The sequence below is a fragment of the Rhopilema esculentum genome, chromosome 5 (assembly GCF_057945365.1).
Source record: "Rhopilema esculentum isolate cy_ngs chromosome 5, ASM5794536v1, whole genome shotgun sequence".
Classification (NCBI taxonomy): Eukaryota; Metazoa; Cnidaria; class Scyphozoa; order Rhizostomeae; family Rhizostomatidae; genus Rhopilema; species Rhopilema esculentum.
Window position 1 is genome coordinate 8209601 of NC_142819.1, and position 18278 is coordinate 8227878.

Sequence of the window (18278 nt, forward strand, 5' to 3'; positions counted from 1 at the left end):
CATCAGCATACTCATCCATGCCAAAATGAGCTGGTGATACCCCTTTTGTGGATATTTGAGATCGTCGAGGATGGTTTTTTTTCTGCATCTGTTTCTTTTCCTGAAGACTCTGTTTGCCGTCTGTATTCCTTTGCTGTTTCTGGACCCATCTTCAAATACTGCTTATTAGATCCAAAATCAACATGTTAACGTCTTTTTTAATCACTGTAGGCTGCAGTGTTGACTGCTTCTGCCCAGAAGGTCTTACTAAATCCAGCATGGTTTATCATCGCTTTTGAGGAGTCGAGAGAGTCCGGTTCATGCGATCAGCCATTCCATTCTATTGTGGAGAGTGATGAACAGAAGTTCCAATTTTACATCCAGCTTCATTTATTGCAGAGGCTTCAAATTCTTTTTAGTAGCTCGGACTTCTTTCTAATGACTTTGACGCATCTAGAGTAGTCATCAATTAATGTGACGGAATAACGAGAAGCTATGTATAGACATTGGCCCACATACGTCACTGTGAACTATCTGTAATTTTCTGGAGGACTTGACTGAACTCTTTTGACTTGAAGGTTTCTGCGTATCTTACTTTCTGCACAATCTATACAAAAGTTTAGTGTGTCATTTATTTAGATAGCAACTCCCTTGATGAGGTTCTTCCTCACTACTTCCAGTAGCTGTTTTCTATTTTTGTGTCTCTGTCGTTGATGCCAAATAGCGATCGTGCTAGACTTTTTAACGCAATAATTTATAAAGTAATGGCCTGGGTCCATAAGCTGTTGTTATTCGAGAAGCTAGCAACTTGTTGACTGCGAAAGCAAAACTCTACGTGACGCATAATAAACAGTTCTATTTCAGCGATCGTTAGAACTTTTTATAAGCTTTTATACGATCCTTAATTAGCTAACAATAGAGCAGCAAACAATCTACTGTGAGACACCCGAATCCAGAATCCATTGTTGTTTGTCTCATTTTCTATTTGCTCATTTTCAGCGAGAAAGAGTTGAGAGTCCTAGTCATTATTTTCCATGTTTTCTGTACTCTTGCGCTATGAGTTTAGAAAGCGGGGTTATTCAAATGTAAGCACGTAGTAGCTTTATGACGTCTTTTTATACTATATCTTTTTATCTAATATATTTTTCTTCGAGGATGGCGATGGAACAAACATTGTCATTGGTGTATCGGGAAACGGCATACATGTAATTCTTAAAGGACGCGAAATGAGCAAATTTTCATGGTGTGTTGTTGCTAGAATATGTTTTGCAATATGAATAATTTCGTACCCCTGGAGAAACGTATAAAATATTCGTTTATGTTATACTTCTTACTGCGTACCTATACGCAGAAGGCAAATTGCTTCCTACAGTTCCCTTTTCCATGTATATGCTTACAGTTCACAATTATAAAATTCCATTAGCTTTTATCGTTTTTTTTTTATGACCTTCACCATTCTTAAACAAACGGTCCCGTTCACTTATGAAATTAAAGGAACTTCTCACTTTTGAAAACACAAATATTTCTTAACCGTTATCTCAATGGGACACGAGGTGATCAAGTTCCAGCAACGATAAATGCCGCTCTGTAATGGAACCGAGGCTTGATATACGGCTGATTCTTGTTTTAGGTCGAATATTCACAAAGTATACTTTAAATCAAAAAGATTCTATCTGGACGTCAGAGTTGTGACAGAGGTACTCAACAACCACATTTTTATTTGAACTCCTACTTTTATTTTAATATTTTTTATTGAATTTGTAGTTTCAAAGCAATAGCAAATGTTATATTATGTATTTCAAAACTGTTGAAGAATCAGCTATTTTTAGCTAGACAATTTGAGCGAAACGAGGCTTCCCAGACTTATTACCAACACTTTATCCTTTGGAATGGTGTATTTATGGTGTATTCTTTTAGGAATGTCTTTGTAATGACCTAACTCCGACCTGTAACCCATTCCCCAAAGTGAATAAGTCAGTATATCTATAAGCTATGAAAAAGTTATACTCCATTGCCAATTAAATTTTATAATTGTTTGCAATCAATGCTAGTTAGATTTTCAAAGCCTCGGCGATGGTTGATCAAAAATATTAATGATGCAACATTGCTTATCAACTCTCTTTCTTCTTTCGTTTTGCATATCAACTATATGAAATCACTGCCAAATTGCTTGGAACCCACAACCGTTTGCGCTGTGCTTTTCTATTTTTCATTTGTTTTCCCGAATACTACTAATTCTGTCCCCCTTTCCCCCAAAAACAATCTTGACAGTTTCAAAAATATCATACACGTCACAAGAAAAAGCGTACTCCATAACCCCTTTTTATTTTTCAATATAAATCAGCATTGTTCCTAGGGGACAGGGGCGGACACTTGGTCAAATATTGGGGGGGGGTCAAGCCTATTGTTTTAATAAAATAACGTCACATTTCCCATTGTTTTGGACTAAAATAACATTGTCCTCTAAAGTTTTGGGGGGTGGTCGCCCCCTCGCCCCCCAGGTGTCCGCCACTGCTAGGGAAGAGGAGGGGGTTGGCTGAATTTACCTTTGAAAATTGTCCTTGGTGTTCCAAGACTTTTGGCAATGATTGTATATTTCGTTTTAGGTTGAATACGAAGACCTGACAATCGGCTTTCGCTGTAGGTCAAGAACTGAACTAAAAAGATTGTATCGATCAGCAGTTGATCATCACACTTTCTTCAGGTAGGCCATTCAACGAGCAAGCTTTCTTAAGGTTTGTTAGTCAATCATCGCTCTTTGTGATTAGCTCAATGTGCAGAAAAGAGACTGTCAGACCAACAACTCAGATTATTCCCTTGGAGAAGTTTCATAGTCTGGAAGAATGATGCTGGTCCAGGAGAGGTTTTGAAAAAGATTGAGGCCTGGCTGCGAAATGTTTTTAAAAAGATTAAGTCTCAATAGAGTCATCATGTCTGATTGAACGTGATCCTATCTGCCAGACTGCCACTACGTATATGAAAGAAAAATGAAAATGCAGACTGCCACTGCGTTATAAATGTTTTTTTCAGGGGAATTTATTGATTCAAAACAAGGACAAAGCGTAGCGTCCTGTCGCCGAAAATCAGGGCGGGTATTTTCGAAAGGCTTTTGAAAGGATTTTGATACTAGTTTACAACTTAGCGCATTTTGCATGGCCTATCTAAAATCAGTTAAAGGTAACATGCAGTCAGAAATTTTTACATCAAGAAAGAATGTAGTAAATTCCCAAAGGAAGAACCTTTTGAAATACCTACCGCCTTACCTTTTTCAATTAAGCGTCTTGTCTCTAAGAACGATTTTTCTGGCTGCGAAATAAACAAAGCCCTTAATACAATATATACCATCATGAAACTTTACAGGTAAACCAAAGGTAATTTGAATTTTTAATGCCCGAAAATCACGATTTGTGCTGCAAATCTCTAAAAATTCTACATGGTTCATTTTAAAACAAGTTCGTGTCTCAGATCAAAAAAATTTTCACAAAATATATTTAGATAAGACATAGACCCTTTTCTACAGTTGCTCCCTCTGAACAGCCTGTATTTGATCCGGGAACATTGTTCAAGATTCTAGGGTCTATATTTATAAGGGCAAAAAGTGTATTTGCAATGCTTTCTTTATTTGGTTCTCTAATTTTAAAATATATGTAAAAGAGAATCAGACCTATTTTATGGTCACCAGCAGTTCTGTTATCTTTTGCAACTCTTGTTGGGGTTTAATCTAAGGTGTGGCAGCCTCTACAGCTTCATAGCTATTTTTTTAATTTATCCACTCTTTCTCTTCTCTTCTCCCTCTTTGTTTAGCGCCCCCCAGTCGTTGTCCATAATAGAAAATTGCTGGAGGACAGCCAAGGAATTGACCCCAGTTATTGCCCATTGTAAGGAAGTATCTCACGGATTTACCCTAGTTAAGTAACTCGCTCGTGGACACCAAATGGATGGAGCCCAGATATCGTCCATCATAGGGAAGTGTCTCACGGGCACCAAAGAAACGGCTCCCAAGGGGCGGCCCCCAAAGGGACGGCCCTAAAGGAACAGCCCCCAAAGAGACAGCCCCCAAAGAGACAGCCCCAGTTATCATCTGTCATAGGAATGTGTTTGACGGACACCAAATGGGTGGAGCCCAGTTATTGTCATTGGTAGGGATGTTTCTGATGGACAGCAAAAAGGCAGATCCCAGATATTGCCCACCTCTTTGAGGTTACTTGTTTAAGGCGATGATCATCGGGAGAAATTTTACGGGATAACCATCAGTGTTTATTTAGCGGTGTCCATAACTTGGTTGTATCTGGTATTGGAAAATTTACTTTGAATTCCATTTCCTTGTGCGGGAAATTTTTTTGGTTTCGGGACTGAAAAGAAGTACTAATTTTTTCTTCCAAAGGAGAGATGCATTGATACTTGGTGAGCAAAAGGTGTCATTTTTCAGACTTGGGTCAAGGTTTAGATATAGGTAAGTGCTGTTTGCAATCATTTATCTTTTTGCAAATCTTAGAATTATCAATATCTTTAGCATTTAAGTATATCAAGTTATTTCTCTAATCCAAAGTTAACAAAAATATGACAGTTAGCAGGATCCTAAGAAGAGCAAAATTTGAGGGAAGCTTTGATGACTTAGCCTCTAATTTTTGCAGAATCTTTTTGAATTCATTTTGCATTATCAAGGATGTTTTTAAAGCTACTGGACACTGTAACGAAATGCACTTAGGCTGATTACGTCATTAAAACCACGCTTGAGCCACTGCTGTGTGGAACAACTGCTCTTGAGCGTGTTTACCGAAGTAAGATAAGAGTCTTACGTACTTTTTTGTTTATAGTTTAATCACCGGCGTACTCTTTTAGCGTCTAATTGTAAGTAGCACCAACAGTCAGTACACAAGCTTTTCACTGTTATGATTATGATTATTATTGTTGCGATTATTGTTCGAGTATTCATTTGCTTAGTGGAAAGAAAACACTTCAGCAATTGAAAACGACTTCCCACACAAGACCTCTCCAAACATTCCAAAGAGTTTCAAGCCAGAGATTGTCAAGTGCCCAGCCCCGTTCAAAACATGAAGCGGCAGGTAATTAGTTTATTTTACTGCTAATTTTAATGTTACAACATCGCAAAGGCATTCCTATCATGGCCTAGCAAGAAGAGAATCTTACAGTGTCGTAATGATATGATAGAATAATAATAATTTCCGGCAAGGTCTCCATTCTGGAGCAGCTACTACAACATAAACACAGAATTGCCAGGAAAGACATACTGTGCAGTATAGTACAACGGGCTAATTTTATTTTAAGTTTGAAAAAGTTCAACCAATCTCTCAATTTTTATTAGGTCTTTGCGTTACTTTTATGTTTTTCCATTTCTGGAAGCTGTCTTTTAATTTTTTTTCTGCATTGCCATAAATGTTCTATGTTTTCTCAATGTAAGCGCACCTTCTACAACTATATTATTTTAGTTTCAGTTTCAGTTTCAGTTTCATAGTTTGAAATCCCTCTACACACACCTTCAATTAAAGCTACATATACATTTACAAAATAGACATTTTAGAGAAACTAAATACCAAATACAAGAAACAAGGGAAACTAAATGGAATTCTCTCAATAGGTAACCTAATCGAAGGGAGAGCACCCTCTTTAGCCATACTTTGTATAAAAAGAATAAAAATTGATTGGATTCCTTTTATAGCTGCTGTCACTAGCAACAATCAATTCTTGTAGCTTTTTTCATATAAATATGATTTCAGGTTTTTACGAAAACTAATTACAGAATAGGATTTCTTTTCTCCAACGGGAATGGCATTCCACATCTTTGCACAACAGTAACGCAATGACCTAATTCCATATTGCATAACAGAACCAACCAAACATGAACAGATCCAACTAAACCAAAGAAAGAGTGAGAATAAGTAGAAGAGATCTCGTTAACACATTCATACACAAAGATGAGCAATTTGAGATGAAAAAGATCTTGCAGTTTTAAAATCTTCACGTTTCTGAATAAAGGAGTAGAAAGAGAAGTAAAATGCTCGAATGAAATCGCCCTTAAGACCCTTTTCGGCAGCAGAAACGCTTGGGTGATATGAGTTTCATAAGTAAGACCCCAAACTAATATTCGGTATTGAAGAAAAGGTGAAAATAATGAATTATACAGACAAATTAAAACATTAGTAGGTAAAAAGTGTCTCACTTTAAAGAACATACCACAGGTTCTTGCTAGCTTTTTGGAGAGTTCAGACAAGTGGTACTTTCATGAAAGATTTTCATATCACAGAATGCCAAGAATTTTACGTACTTAGTCTGTTGAACTGGACGATTTCCAATTTTGATACTAACCATATCAGAAAAGGAATGCTGAAAAGACTCAACAATAATAAAATTGGTCTTGTCAATGTTTTAATGCCAATTTGTTAGCGTCGTTAGTATCATCAGCAAATAAATAAAAGGATAGTTTTGTTGATGAATGAAGTAAATCGTTAATGTAATTAAGAAAAAAGAGAGAGTCAAGGACAGAACTTTGAGGGACACCACAGGTAATAGTGAGGGAATTTGAGTTAGATCTATTAACTGAGACAAATTGCTTTCTAGCTGAGATACAGGATTTAAACCAATTCCAGACAGTTCCTCTAATTCCATAATGCTCAAGTTTCATCAAAAGAATGTCATGATTCACGTGTCAAATGCTTTTTGTAAATCAATAAAAATTCCACAACCATATTTTCTATTATCCAGTGAGTTCTTGATAGTTTCCGTTAAACTAACCAGGGCATGGTTAATGGAATGGCTAGCACGAAAACCAAATATACAAGATTTCATACTTTTGTAAGAAACTATAGAGACGTACATAAATGACTTTTTCAGTGATTTTACTGAAGACAGAGAGAAATGGATCGGTAGTTAGATGCTGTAAAAGTACAACCTTTCTTAAAAAGGGGTATAACCTTAGCTAGCTCCATCTTGTCTGGGAATGTCCCAGACTGAAATGATTCATTTATGATTTGAGAAAGAGGAGATGATAGCAATGGAGAGAAGCTTTGAAATTTTCATAGGAATACTATTAGGTCCCAGCGATTTCCCAGATTGCAGCAGAGAGGTTATATCAGAAATTGCAAAAGGGGTTGAAGGAACAACAAAAAAGAATTCCTAACTCTATTACCCATGAAATCCACAGGCGGCTTTTAAGGTCTTGGAATATTTTTAGTGATACTACGAGCAACATTCACAAACACGTATTAAAAATGGTTGCAATTGGAGTTTGATGTGATGTTATCATATTTCCCTTTGTAATCGGTATTTATATCAGTCACGTATAGTTTCAATTCTAGTTTGGACGATGTTGGACAATCGACCAGTTGATTCTCTCTTAATAATTAGTTTTTTGTACGGTTAAATTTCATGATCACATGCAGTGGCTTTAAACTGTTTCGCGTACAAATAGGAAGAACTCCTCAAACATGTCAGAAAGCAGAGAATGCTAGTTAGCCAAATAATATTGTATTATAAAATGTATGCTTTGCTTGAAAGCACATTTTTTAAGATTTAGGCTTTATAGCGAAAATCAATTTAGTAGTTTTTGGCCGATTTTTGTATAAGCTGTTCTTTGCAATTTTAGCAATTTTTTATTCAAATGATATTCGTTATTGATTATTACATTTAGCTTTGTTGGTAAATGTAATTTCTCGCGGTTTTTTAGTTAACTTTTTGTTAGGGTGAACTTCAAACGAATTCTTGAAAAATAACTCTTTATCATGAGTATTTTAAGCAAGATAATTTACCATCAATTTTACAGAAAGTCGCAAAAAAGATTCAGAGAATAAAGTCAAGGACACTGGAAGTGGAGCAGGCACCAAGCATCAAATTAATGGTAATTTTAGAAGTAACTAATTTCTGCAATGATTTCTGTTCTTTGGAGACAAGAGATTAACAAATGATTCTCAATACTTTATGCACGTATTTCTTGACAAGAAATGTTTGAAAAAATATTAAAGATGACCTAGAAAGTGAATGGAACTGATTGGCGGCTTTAAACCTATTTTAGAAAATTTGCAAAGCATGGAATTAATTAATGTTGTGGGTGTAGCACTAACATTTACATAAGTGCTGTGTTGGGAAAAACACAAAAGTCGCGTTAACAACGCCAATTTTTTGGCAAATTCATGTTTATAATTAAGATTTTGGAATTGTTGCTTCTCAAAATCGCGATTACTTAATAGTTCCCAAGGATATCTCTATCAGTATTGAGGGTTTTTATTTCTAGATTGATTTTCTGCTGTAAAAGCCACAAGACATAAAAAATTGTGTTCGTCGACAGTTTACGGCGGTTTTCGTCAGTTTTCCTGTCTCTATGTGATCCAAAATGTCTAAAACGCCTTCTTGTGTCATCTGCATCATCTCATTGTACGCTATGTCTTCTTCAACACTCAAATTTGTTATCAGTGTACTTAGTCTTTTTCCCGTCGCTTCATGCGATTCTGATTCCTGTCCACGTCTTGTACTTGAAGACTTGGAAAAAACAATTCAAGATTTAAGACTTCCATTGTTATTACATGCTAGCATACAATAAAACAAACAGAAAGCAAATTCTTAGACAAGATCCCCTACACTCCCACGGCGTCCTACATAGCTCCCAGGTTCTAAAAAGTTTAGTGAATTTTAATGAAAATTTCAGTCATATTTTGTCATCCTCGCTAAACTTTGCTCAACTTCACTAAAAAAAAGTTGAGTGAAATGTTGAGCGAAATGTTAAGTCGTCTTGCCCCGGCTTAAGAACAACACGCCTGACAAATATTGTTTCATTCCATCGCGGATGCCCCTTAGTTATGATAAACAACACCCTAATCTCAGGAAAAAATTTTTGGGCTTTTGGTGCATCAGCCCTTGTCTTGCCTGAGCAATGACGCAATTTTATGGTCGGTGTTTGATTCCAGGGTAAAAAACTGCCTCAGTTTTTTACCCCGATAATCAGACTGATACACCTGTCACACAATCGAATGACTGTGTGAGAAGAAGTGAGACAGGAGAAGGCAGAAGGAAGCATATAACGGGATAAAAGCAGGAGGAGAAGTGAGTACAAGGGGACAGGCATAGAAATAGTAGCGCTAGAATGCGTGGTCTATCACGTGACGCGTGCGAACTATGGGGAACCAAAATGGTAGCAACAAGTTGGCAAAAAATTACGCGGGAAATCACAGCGGACAGTATTGCCTACCCCTATCACCGTATACGCGCTTGAATTTCTAATTAATCTAATACACTGTTGCTAACATTGAATGATAATCGAACTTTGATAAAAGAAATGGTAGTGTCGCGTGCTGCTTTCGGCTGCCAGAATCGATGGATTCCTAAAAAAGACTTGCTTCCCGGTCAAACAAACATATCGTTCCACAAGTAAGTAGGCCCGTTGTGTGTACTGTGTTTCTCGTTATTCTTGATAGGAATTTGAATAGAAAAAAATATCTTCCAAAAATTCTATGATACTTTTATTAAGTATTCGAAATGATTTTCATTAATGATATTTCTACTATGTTTACAAACAGACAGTAGGTACATAAAATCGGGAGGGCAGTGAACCAAATTAAAAGTCATCTTATGGTTCGTGGCATTAATTCTTCAAAGAGGGTGCAATCGGGTGAATTTACTCGGCTGCCGAAGATAAATTCTCCTACAATTTCTTATATTGTAGCAAAATTTCCTAACAAACTTTGGTGGAAGGGGGACATATAACGTATTCTTATGTATTTCAGTAAATACATACTCAAATATGTGGAACCATACATCTCTTTATTTAATGAGTTAATGAGGAAATGCATAGATGGGTTAAAATTTCCATTCCTATTCTGTTTTTTATACTGGATTATAATAAGCAGGGGTGGGGGGGGGGGGGGGGTGGTTGCGAAAAACTACTGACCTGAAGAAATACCATGGTATGTCCCTATTGGGTACTTTTTAACAAATAACCTAATGCAAAAATATTGAAACAGCTCATAAGTGAAGGAATTAACCTCCTTGCTGAGAGAGAAGCTAAAGTTCATGCAGTCATCTTTGATGGTGCTCTTAAGAATGTTAGCATGGCTGAGAAACTTGGATGTGATATAAAAAACCTTTGCACATTATTTCCATATCCATCAAACCCCAGTGAAAATATCTTTGTAATTCTTGATACCTGCCACATGCTGAAGCTTGCAAGAAATGCCTTTTCCACCATCAAGATCTTTTGTACCCCAGGTGGACAAATAATATCTTGGGAGTATGTTCTTGCACTCTATAGAACACAAGAAAATGACATACTATCAGTGTTGCAGCACAGACTTGCAATAACTTTTTTGAGAAATCTGGGGTTGCAAGAATTTAAGGACAGCAAAGCAAGCAGCGACTTCGTCCTTCTGATGAACAATATCTTTGATATGCTTAACTCAAAAAGCAAATTTGGACAGCATAAAAAGAGACCTGAAAACAACAACGCTGTTTACATATATTAATTTGAACTGGAAAAAGTTGATTCAAAACTTCGGAATTTTGTCACAGACCTAACGGCTGGGATTTGATTTCAAGGTAATTTAAGCTAATTTTGTTATTAGTCTCGAATGCATCAAGTTTCAACAAGACTTTCTAGACACTGAATCACGCTGTTGCTGACAATTTTGTTAACCAGTAACTTCCGCGTTTCTGCTGGCCAAAAACTTGAGGAATTTATTTAGTACTACTCAAAAATAATATCGCATACCCATTTATAATGGTTGAAGGTTGTCTAATGATAATGAACTTGAATTGAATAAAGCCATAATTAATTACTAAGCTGCCCTAGGAAAGGAAATCTGGTAAAGAAAGGAGTCCAAACAAAATACGAAGAAAAACCGTAAAACGACTCGCTGTGGCGTATGGAAAAAGTAAAAACGCCCGTACCTTCTTCTATTTTGGCGCTGGAAAGGTTTCATGAAATTTTTCTCCTCATATCACCACGCAGAATCGGTAAGTCCATAACTTCTTATTTGTGTACAACGTACGCCACAAAAGCTTTTTGCCAACATGTTGCTACCATCTTTGCTGCCCTTTGGCATTACGCAGAAAACAATAGGCGAACAATAGCGCGCGCATTCTAGCTCTACTATTTCTATGGGGACAGGGATGGGAGGGGAAAACGCGTACAAACAACGCGTGAGTCTTGCTGCAAAATATGACATGACCCTAGCTGCATCACTGTACTTAAACAAATATGCCAGGAAAAGACCACCTAGATAATACCACAAGGTGATTAGCAAATAGCTAAGGTAACATGATATCCACAGCCTCCTTAAGGATATACGTGTGGGACCACCTGATTCTAGAAAAGGGGAATCTGCGCACTTTCCCCGCGGGTATTAACTCGAATTAAACGATTAATTCCCATTATAAAAACATATTAAGTATATGGTGTACACCGGGTAAGGAAATTTTCGTTGCAGCACCGGACATTGTACAAGAAAGAAGCAAAATTCTATATTTTAGTCTTTTTACGGTATTTCATTGATTTTAATTCAAGTGTTATTTTAACCATGTTTCTGTTAGATTTAATGTCACTTGCTTGAATAGAAATATTTCTAGTTCTCTCAGAAGCTATCATACTCCTAGAAGCAGTAGGCGTGTGTAAAGGTACCACAATTGTCACAACTACAATTCTTAAATCGCTTTTTCCTCTAAATATGGAAATTAACATTAACGAATTTTTACTTTGATTGGTATAAACGTTTTCCTTGCAAAGTCTCCTTCATTCTTTGAATTTTGCACACAACCTTCTACAGATTGGCTTCCAAAATATATTTTGCTTTCCCAATTTTTTTAAATTTATTAGCGCTGAGGGACTGCAAGGCTTTCCACTACAGATCTGTATGAAATATGCAATTAAATAAGTTTATCATCAGTGTTACGTGGCTAACGTTTTTATTTTTGTTTCTCTTACAGAAGTTAACAGTTGTGAAGATGACGGCAGCCCTTCCATGTATGTTTCTTTGCTCATGTTTAGCAATTTTCAAATTCTGTTTAATGATCTTAATAAATCAAGGTGTTCAGGAACACAGATATGACTTTTTTAGGACTTTTAATGAAGGCTCACTTTTTGACGATTGTTTATTGTGTCAATGTTCGCAATAATCTAAAACATCATTCCGAACCAGTCCTAGAATCTGGTTTTGGGATCTGTCTGGAATCATCATCATGTTGGGTCATTAATGTCCTTAAGTCTTAACCCATTTTCTACTACAGCAGTGTCAAAATCCACATTGCTTAGCCCATCTTCCGTTATCTTCCTGTTTCCATTAGCTTTGCGGTTCTGTAACTTACATATCCAGTTTTAGCCTGCTCTCAATAAGTTGTGAATACGAAAACGCCACATTTCTGCATATTTTCTTTATTTTATTGCTCTGAAAGAAACCCAAGTACATTTTCGAGCTTGTAAGGAACCGTTTTGTAGTTACCGCTACATGTCGACAATCAGTATTTTGCTCACGCATTAAGTGCAAGAAATGGCAATGTTTGTGATTTTTGCATCTCAGGCTTTCCAATCTTTTCTGTCTGGTCTACAAAGCTGCCAACCCATTCTGGTGCATTCAAACGGTATCGAAGTTTCTAAACCTTAAAATATAGGCCTGAAAATCATGTTTGATGTTATATCTTGATGTTTTCTGGGGAACTGGGTTGCAGGCCAAATCTGTTCCAAAGGCGTCACTGGTCAAAAGTCAGTGCACTGTAACAACAGTAATGATGGAGTTTCATATAATTAGTCTAGACTAATGCATCTCTATCCCTATCTTTGAGTTCAGACTGAAACTCATCTTTCTTCTTAGATCTTTCTTCATCAAAATACCAAAATAGCATTCTTCAACAATGCTATGTTTATCTGATGTTATTCTCTTCAACAATATTTATCTGACCATTGTGTTAGTTGTTTGCTTCTTCTTGTGTTCATCTTTGCTCTCCTTTGCCTAGATCTCGTGATGTTGTAATTGTTCCTACGGAGAATTCTGTAAAGGAACAAGGTAATGCTGACAAGCCAAAAGCCACCAATAATTGCCTAGCCGTGAAAATCACGATTTCGCCGCCGACGCCAGTGCCCGGCGAAAGACGCACAGTAGATGTAGATGATTCTTGTGAAGATTTCGAAGTCATTGAATCTAATGAAAACGAACTGGAAGAATCGGACGTGACGTCAGATGCCAAACCATCTGAGGATCCACCATCGCAGACCGAGGATTCGTTGTCCCAAGCACCACGTGGAGAGCCAGAGGGACAGAGCGGCCAAGAAGTTGAGACCGTTGAGAAACAAGTCATCCAAAGGGTTGAAACCACAGACTCTGAGTCTTTCGAAGAAATCACATCAAGAATGGAAACAACAACAACAGTTACTACAAAAACCATAACCAAGACTGAAATTATTACAGTGGACCTAAATGAGGAGGTAAGTTCATATTGTTGTTGATTATGATATGGTCTTGCATTGTGCTCTCCCTTTGAGTTTGATTGTTTTATGAGCATCTGTTAGGTTAAAATTGTTTGTCTCTAGCAAGGAATGCAGTGACACGGTTTCCGTAACCAAAAAACTACACGAACAATTCCTATTTTCCCGTAATAAGTATCCAACTTTCTATCCCTTGCGGCTACGAAATGATGAAATGCAATATTATCAGCAATATCGCAAATTTTCATACTGGTCGTGCCAACAGAGAAGTTGACACAGGTTCATGGCCTACCTTGAAGAAAGCTGTAGAAACAAAAACTAAAGCCATCTGTAGATAACGGGCTAAGCACAGAGTCTTGGGGTACAACATTTTTTTGTTTTGCAAAATTTGCTTCCTAAAGGCAAAAGTTTTGTTTTTGTATTGGAACTTCATGTGAAAGTGATTACGTTGAAAATTGACGTTTGTAGTTCAGGTTCTTTGGCAGAGATTGCTTGTATTTAGCGTCAAAGGAGATATATGAGTTGACCACAATATTTTGACAGCCATCCCGCGGATGCGTGTTAGGTACATTGATTACCTCAACGTGTTAATCATTCATGCTTGTGTCTTTTAGACAGTTGTAGTTGAAGAGGAACACATAGAAGAAAATGGCACAGGTATTCCCATAATTCAATTGAACTTCCTTATTGTCGTGTCAATTGGAGTATACTGAATTCTTATGTAAAATGATAGCTTATGTAAAATACAATGAGAGTTACTGTTTAACCTGTCTGTGAAATTGTGTTCGATACGCTTTGCTACGGATGGTTCTAAGCTGCAACTCCGAGTTTCACGCTTAATGTAACTGCTGTAATTCAGAGAATCGTAATTTAAAATGCATATATGGTATCTAGAGAAGGTAGGGATATGATACCATACTTTAAATAAATGTCGTTCAAACACGCAAACACTTTTTGTATTTCTGGGGTGCGATATCAAAGTGGGATTTTTATTCTTTACAAGTTTATTGTTAATAAAGGCAGTATGTCCCCCATTGTTCTCAGAATCTCTTTTTATGGCCACGATATTCATGCATCGTTGATTCAATGCACAAATAAACAATCAGAATGAAGAACCACAATAGCGTAATTTCCCTGAGCATCACGAAGGGGACAGACTGCCTTTAAACGCTCCTAATGCTTTGAGAAAAATGCATTTTTAATGCTAATTCTTTGCTGAAACTATTGTGTTTGTTGTCTGTGTACGTATCAAATGATAAATGTTGCGATATTTTTTATAGAGCCATTGGAGTCATGAGTCGCTGATAATCACAGACATTGCTAGAACCGTTGCTGAGGTGTGCTGCTTGTTGTGACGTAATGAATTTCATAATTGGCTGTTTTTAACCAGCTGTAGACAAATACTGAGCCATTTCAAACAACAATATTAAATACTCAGTCTTTAGTCATCAGGTATTTAATAATAACGAAAGACAGGTCACTACTGGACATTAATAGTTGTCTGCAACAAACGACAACAACTAATTCCCAACAATTTACCTCAAACTTTGCCAAATTTTTATTTTTATTGAAAACAAAGATGATGAAAGGATAATGATTGATAGTGAGTATGACGTTGAGGCTCACTAAAGATCTGTTCTTATTTTGAAGTTTACCATTCTCTTTTTGACAGGAATAAACCCATTTGTCTTCTTTTTACCTAAATATTATTACAGAATCTTTACTAGAAAAAAATAGGACTCAAGACTGGTTTTCTTTCCGTTTATTCAAATGAAACCTACCATTTCACTCTGCGTTAAAATTGGTTAGAATTGTCGAGTGTGGAGGTAGCCCTGCTTTTTTCTTCGATATGCTGGTAGTTATATCAAGTCTTGTTCTTCCTGCTATATCTAATAATCGCAGTTTTAGATACTTTTATCATAAATATGGCCGTTTGCTATAAGCTGTATATAGCCTATCGGTTTTGTACTTGCCAAGTAGTAATAATCAACTGCTTTCCCGAATTTCTAGCACTACACTTCTCTGACTGAAGAGATTCCGAATTTAACATAACCAGTGTTCTCATATGGATAATCTGTTGTCAGCTGTGACGTCATCATTATGATTATAATCATCATTATCATGATCAATCGACGTCATGAGCATCATCTCCATTACCATCTGCCATTTAGTGTAAAAATGCGTAGTTTTTCGACAGTTTACACTAGCAATAATATATGATTAAATATGTCAATTAGTTAATGCTTTTTTGTTGTGATTGGAAACGTTTGCCATCCATCAAATATACAAGAAGTATATTTGCCTTATATTCAGTCTCAGTATAACATGTTTTGGCCTCTGCATCTTGCAACATGTTTCACTTGCATTATCTGTATTTTTAGTTGCAGTGTTTACAATGATATTTTGTTACGGATCCGGCTTGGTCTCCTTTGTAAATAAAGACTAATCAAAAAATTGCAAAAGGTTTTTACAGATGTTTCCTTCTTTTCATAGACATTTAACCAAAATTGCTTTGAGATTCAAAGATTTGAGACTCTACCCTGCTTTTGTGTTTGATGGTTGGCTATTTAGATAAGCTTAGTGTTCGTTTATCGTAATAACAAGATATTAAAGATATGGTGTCACTCAAATATGTTATGAATAGTTAATAAATTATGTTTCTTTGATTAAGCCGTTGATGTATAGTGATGTTATAGTTGAATAGAAACTAAGAATTGGCTACATTTTGCCCTGTCACTGCTATATACCCCTTCCCTACCTCCCCCGAATTTTTAACCCTCAACTCGATTTTTTAAGATCAGTTTTACATACACCATAAAGTTCAATGGAAAAACTTCTTTATTTACTTTTTGCTACCTTACTAAAAGAATTCTAAAATTTCGGTTCATCGCAAAACCGCCAGAGATGTCTTTGAAAACGAACTTATCCTTTAGCCCACCCCAAATTATACCTTTTTATTTCTGTCAGTGGGAGTTTTCAATATTGTTTTCTTATCATGTAAACTCTTGTTAATCCCACTTGCTAAGGTTTTCTTCGATTTGCAGTAAATGGGAAAGTGAAGTCTGTCTAGATATTCGATGAACACTTTTTATTTTACCTTAGAATTGTCATAAGTAAAATTGTTGATTAATAAGATAAGCTTTTTCACCCCGTGTTATCTTTTTCATGATCTTTTGATTTTTGTAGTTTGTTTTTTGGTCTATAGTATTCCTTCTAGGCTGCCAAATTTCGGCAAATGGGAGGAATGTTCAGATTACCTTTTTTATATTTTAGTATGAGTTTATATATATTTTAGTTTCAGTAAAACATTTATTACCTGCACTACATACAAAGTTCTAAAACGGTAGTGCAGTGAGCAAAAACTGTCTACTCTGTGGTCAGTTACAAAAAAAAGAAAACACAAGTTTGATAAAACAGAGAAAACAAATGTATTCTGCTTTGGCTATATTTGCCTAATGATGTGTACCCGATGGTCACACAAGAGCGCGAATTGGGAGGGGGGATGGTCGAGCTCTCAAGCCCCCATAGTTTATGCAATTTTTCCTGTTGATATTATGTGGTAAGTGGTTGTCACCAAGCAGTACGGTAAGAACTTTGTTAGTGAAAATGGTTGGGTTGTAATAATGTATGAAATCTAGCGAAATGTCTCGCCTCTGAATGTCAAATGAAAGGCAGTGCAACAAATTTTACGTGTCATCGATTCCAGCACTGGTAGGGCACATTGAGTTTTAAAGTAGCTCTGCAATTAATGTGTAATCTAGATGAAGTTGTCAATCCAAAGTTGTCGTATTAGTTGGTACTGGCTAGTAAAACTTGGGAGTACAGGTGGACTTGCTACAAGTCTCTCTCTTTAAAGAAAGGGAAAAAAGAAAAAATTGTGAGACTTGTAGCAAGTCCAGAGTACAGGTGGATATGATGATACAGAGTCGCCATACTAGCTATTCTATTCTTTAAAGTTATAGGGGTTCCTTCTAAGTATAGTAATTCTGACCTCCTGAAGATAGAAAGAGTTTGGAAAAAACCAAATGAAGCTGGACGTTCTATCATCGCATTTTACTTTATAGTAGTACTTTTCGGTGTGAAGAGAACGCTTCTCCGAGCACAAGTTCCAGGTGGACCTCTTGTTTCAGTGGCACAAATCGGTATAACATACAAATTGCATTTTGATCATGCTGAAATCTTTTTTATGAATAGAAAAATATATATGACCCGATGGATTAATAATTTTTCTCATGGGGGAGGGGAGGCTATTCGATACGGGTGCTAATTGAAAATCTACCCTGATTCCTGGTCATATATTTCCAAGGAATCTTGCCGGCCTAAACATATGGAATCGCTGTTTGGGGATCTGAGGCTTTAGAAAAAATGCACAAAAGAGCCGCAGAATTTTATTCATAAATTACCAAAGAATACTCCTGAAGACAAATTCCTGGATTCTGTAAACTGGAAATCGATTGGGTATATCTGCAAAAGGCGTGTTGCATGCTTAACACATCAGATCTATCATAACAGAAGCCCTAACATTCTGGATGAATTAATAAAACGAAAAACATCATCAAGAAGCATGAGGGACACGGAACAACATCAAATGTCAAGACCAAAAAAAGAAATAGGAAGATCTAGTTTTGAACGCAGAACAGCATTAATATGGATTGTACGTCCAACGAACGTTAAGGCTACCTCATCTTATTCTGCTTTAAAATGCAAACTTTTTAAAATCTATAAAAGTTTAAATAGTACATCTGTTGGACATTCATCAACCATCAACCGAAAAAAAAATGATTACATCTATTTTTGAAACATCTGCTTTTATCTATATTTACTTTAACTATATAAACGTCTATATTAATCGTGATTGTAAGTATGTAGCTAAGCAGGC

The 18278-nt window shown here is 36.4% G+C and overlaps 1 protein-coding gene across 1 annotated transcript in view; it reads left to right on the forward strand.

Annotated features, from left to right (window-relative positions):
* LOC135690078 (band 4.1-like protein 1) overlaps positions 1-16546 on the forward strand; it is a 30034-nt gene extending 13488 nt beyond the window's left edge. The window contains exons 10-19 of the mRNA XM_065207534.2: positions 1134-1222; positions 1610-1676; positions 2586-2683; positions 4364-4432; positions 4924-5045; positions 7760-7834; positions 11908-11944; positions 12931-13399; positions 14014-14056; positions 14680-16546. Coding sequence (XP_065063606.2) covers positions 1134-1222; positions 1610-1676; positions 2586-2683; positions 4364-4432; positions 4924-5045; positions 7760-7834; positions 11908-11944; positions 12931-13399; positions 14014-14056; positions 14680-14696 — 1086 coding nt within the window. The 3' untranslated portion in view covers positions 14697-16546. The remainder of the gene's footprint in view (positions 1-1133; positions 1223-1609; positions 1677-2585; positions 2684-4363; positions 4433-4923; positions 5046-7759; positions 7835-11907; positions 11945-12930; positions 13400-14013; positions 14057-14679) is intronic.
* The last annotated feature ends 1732 nt before the right edge of the window (positions 16547-18278 follow it).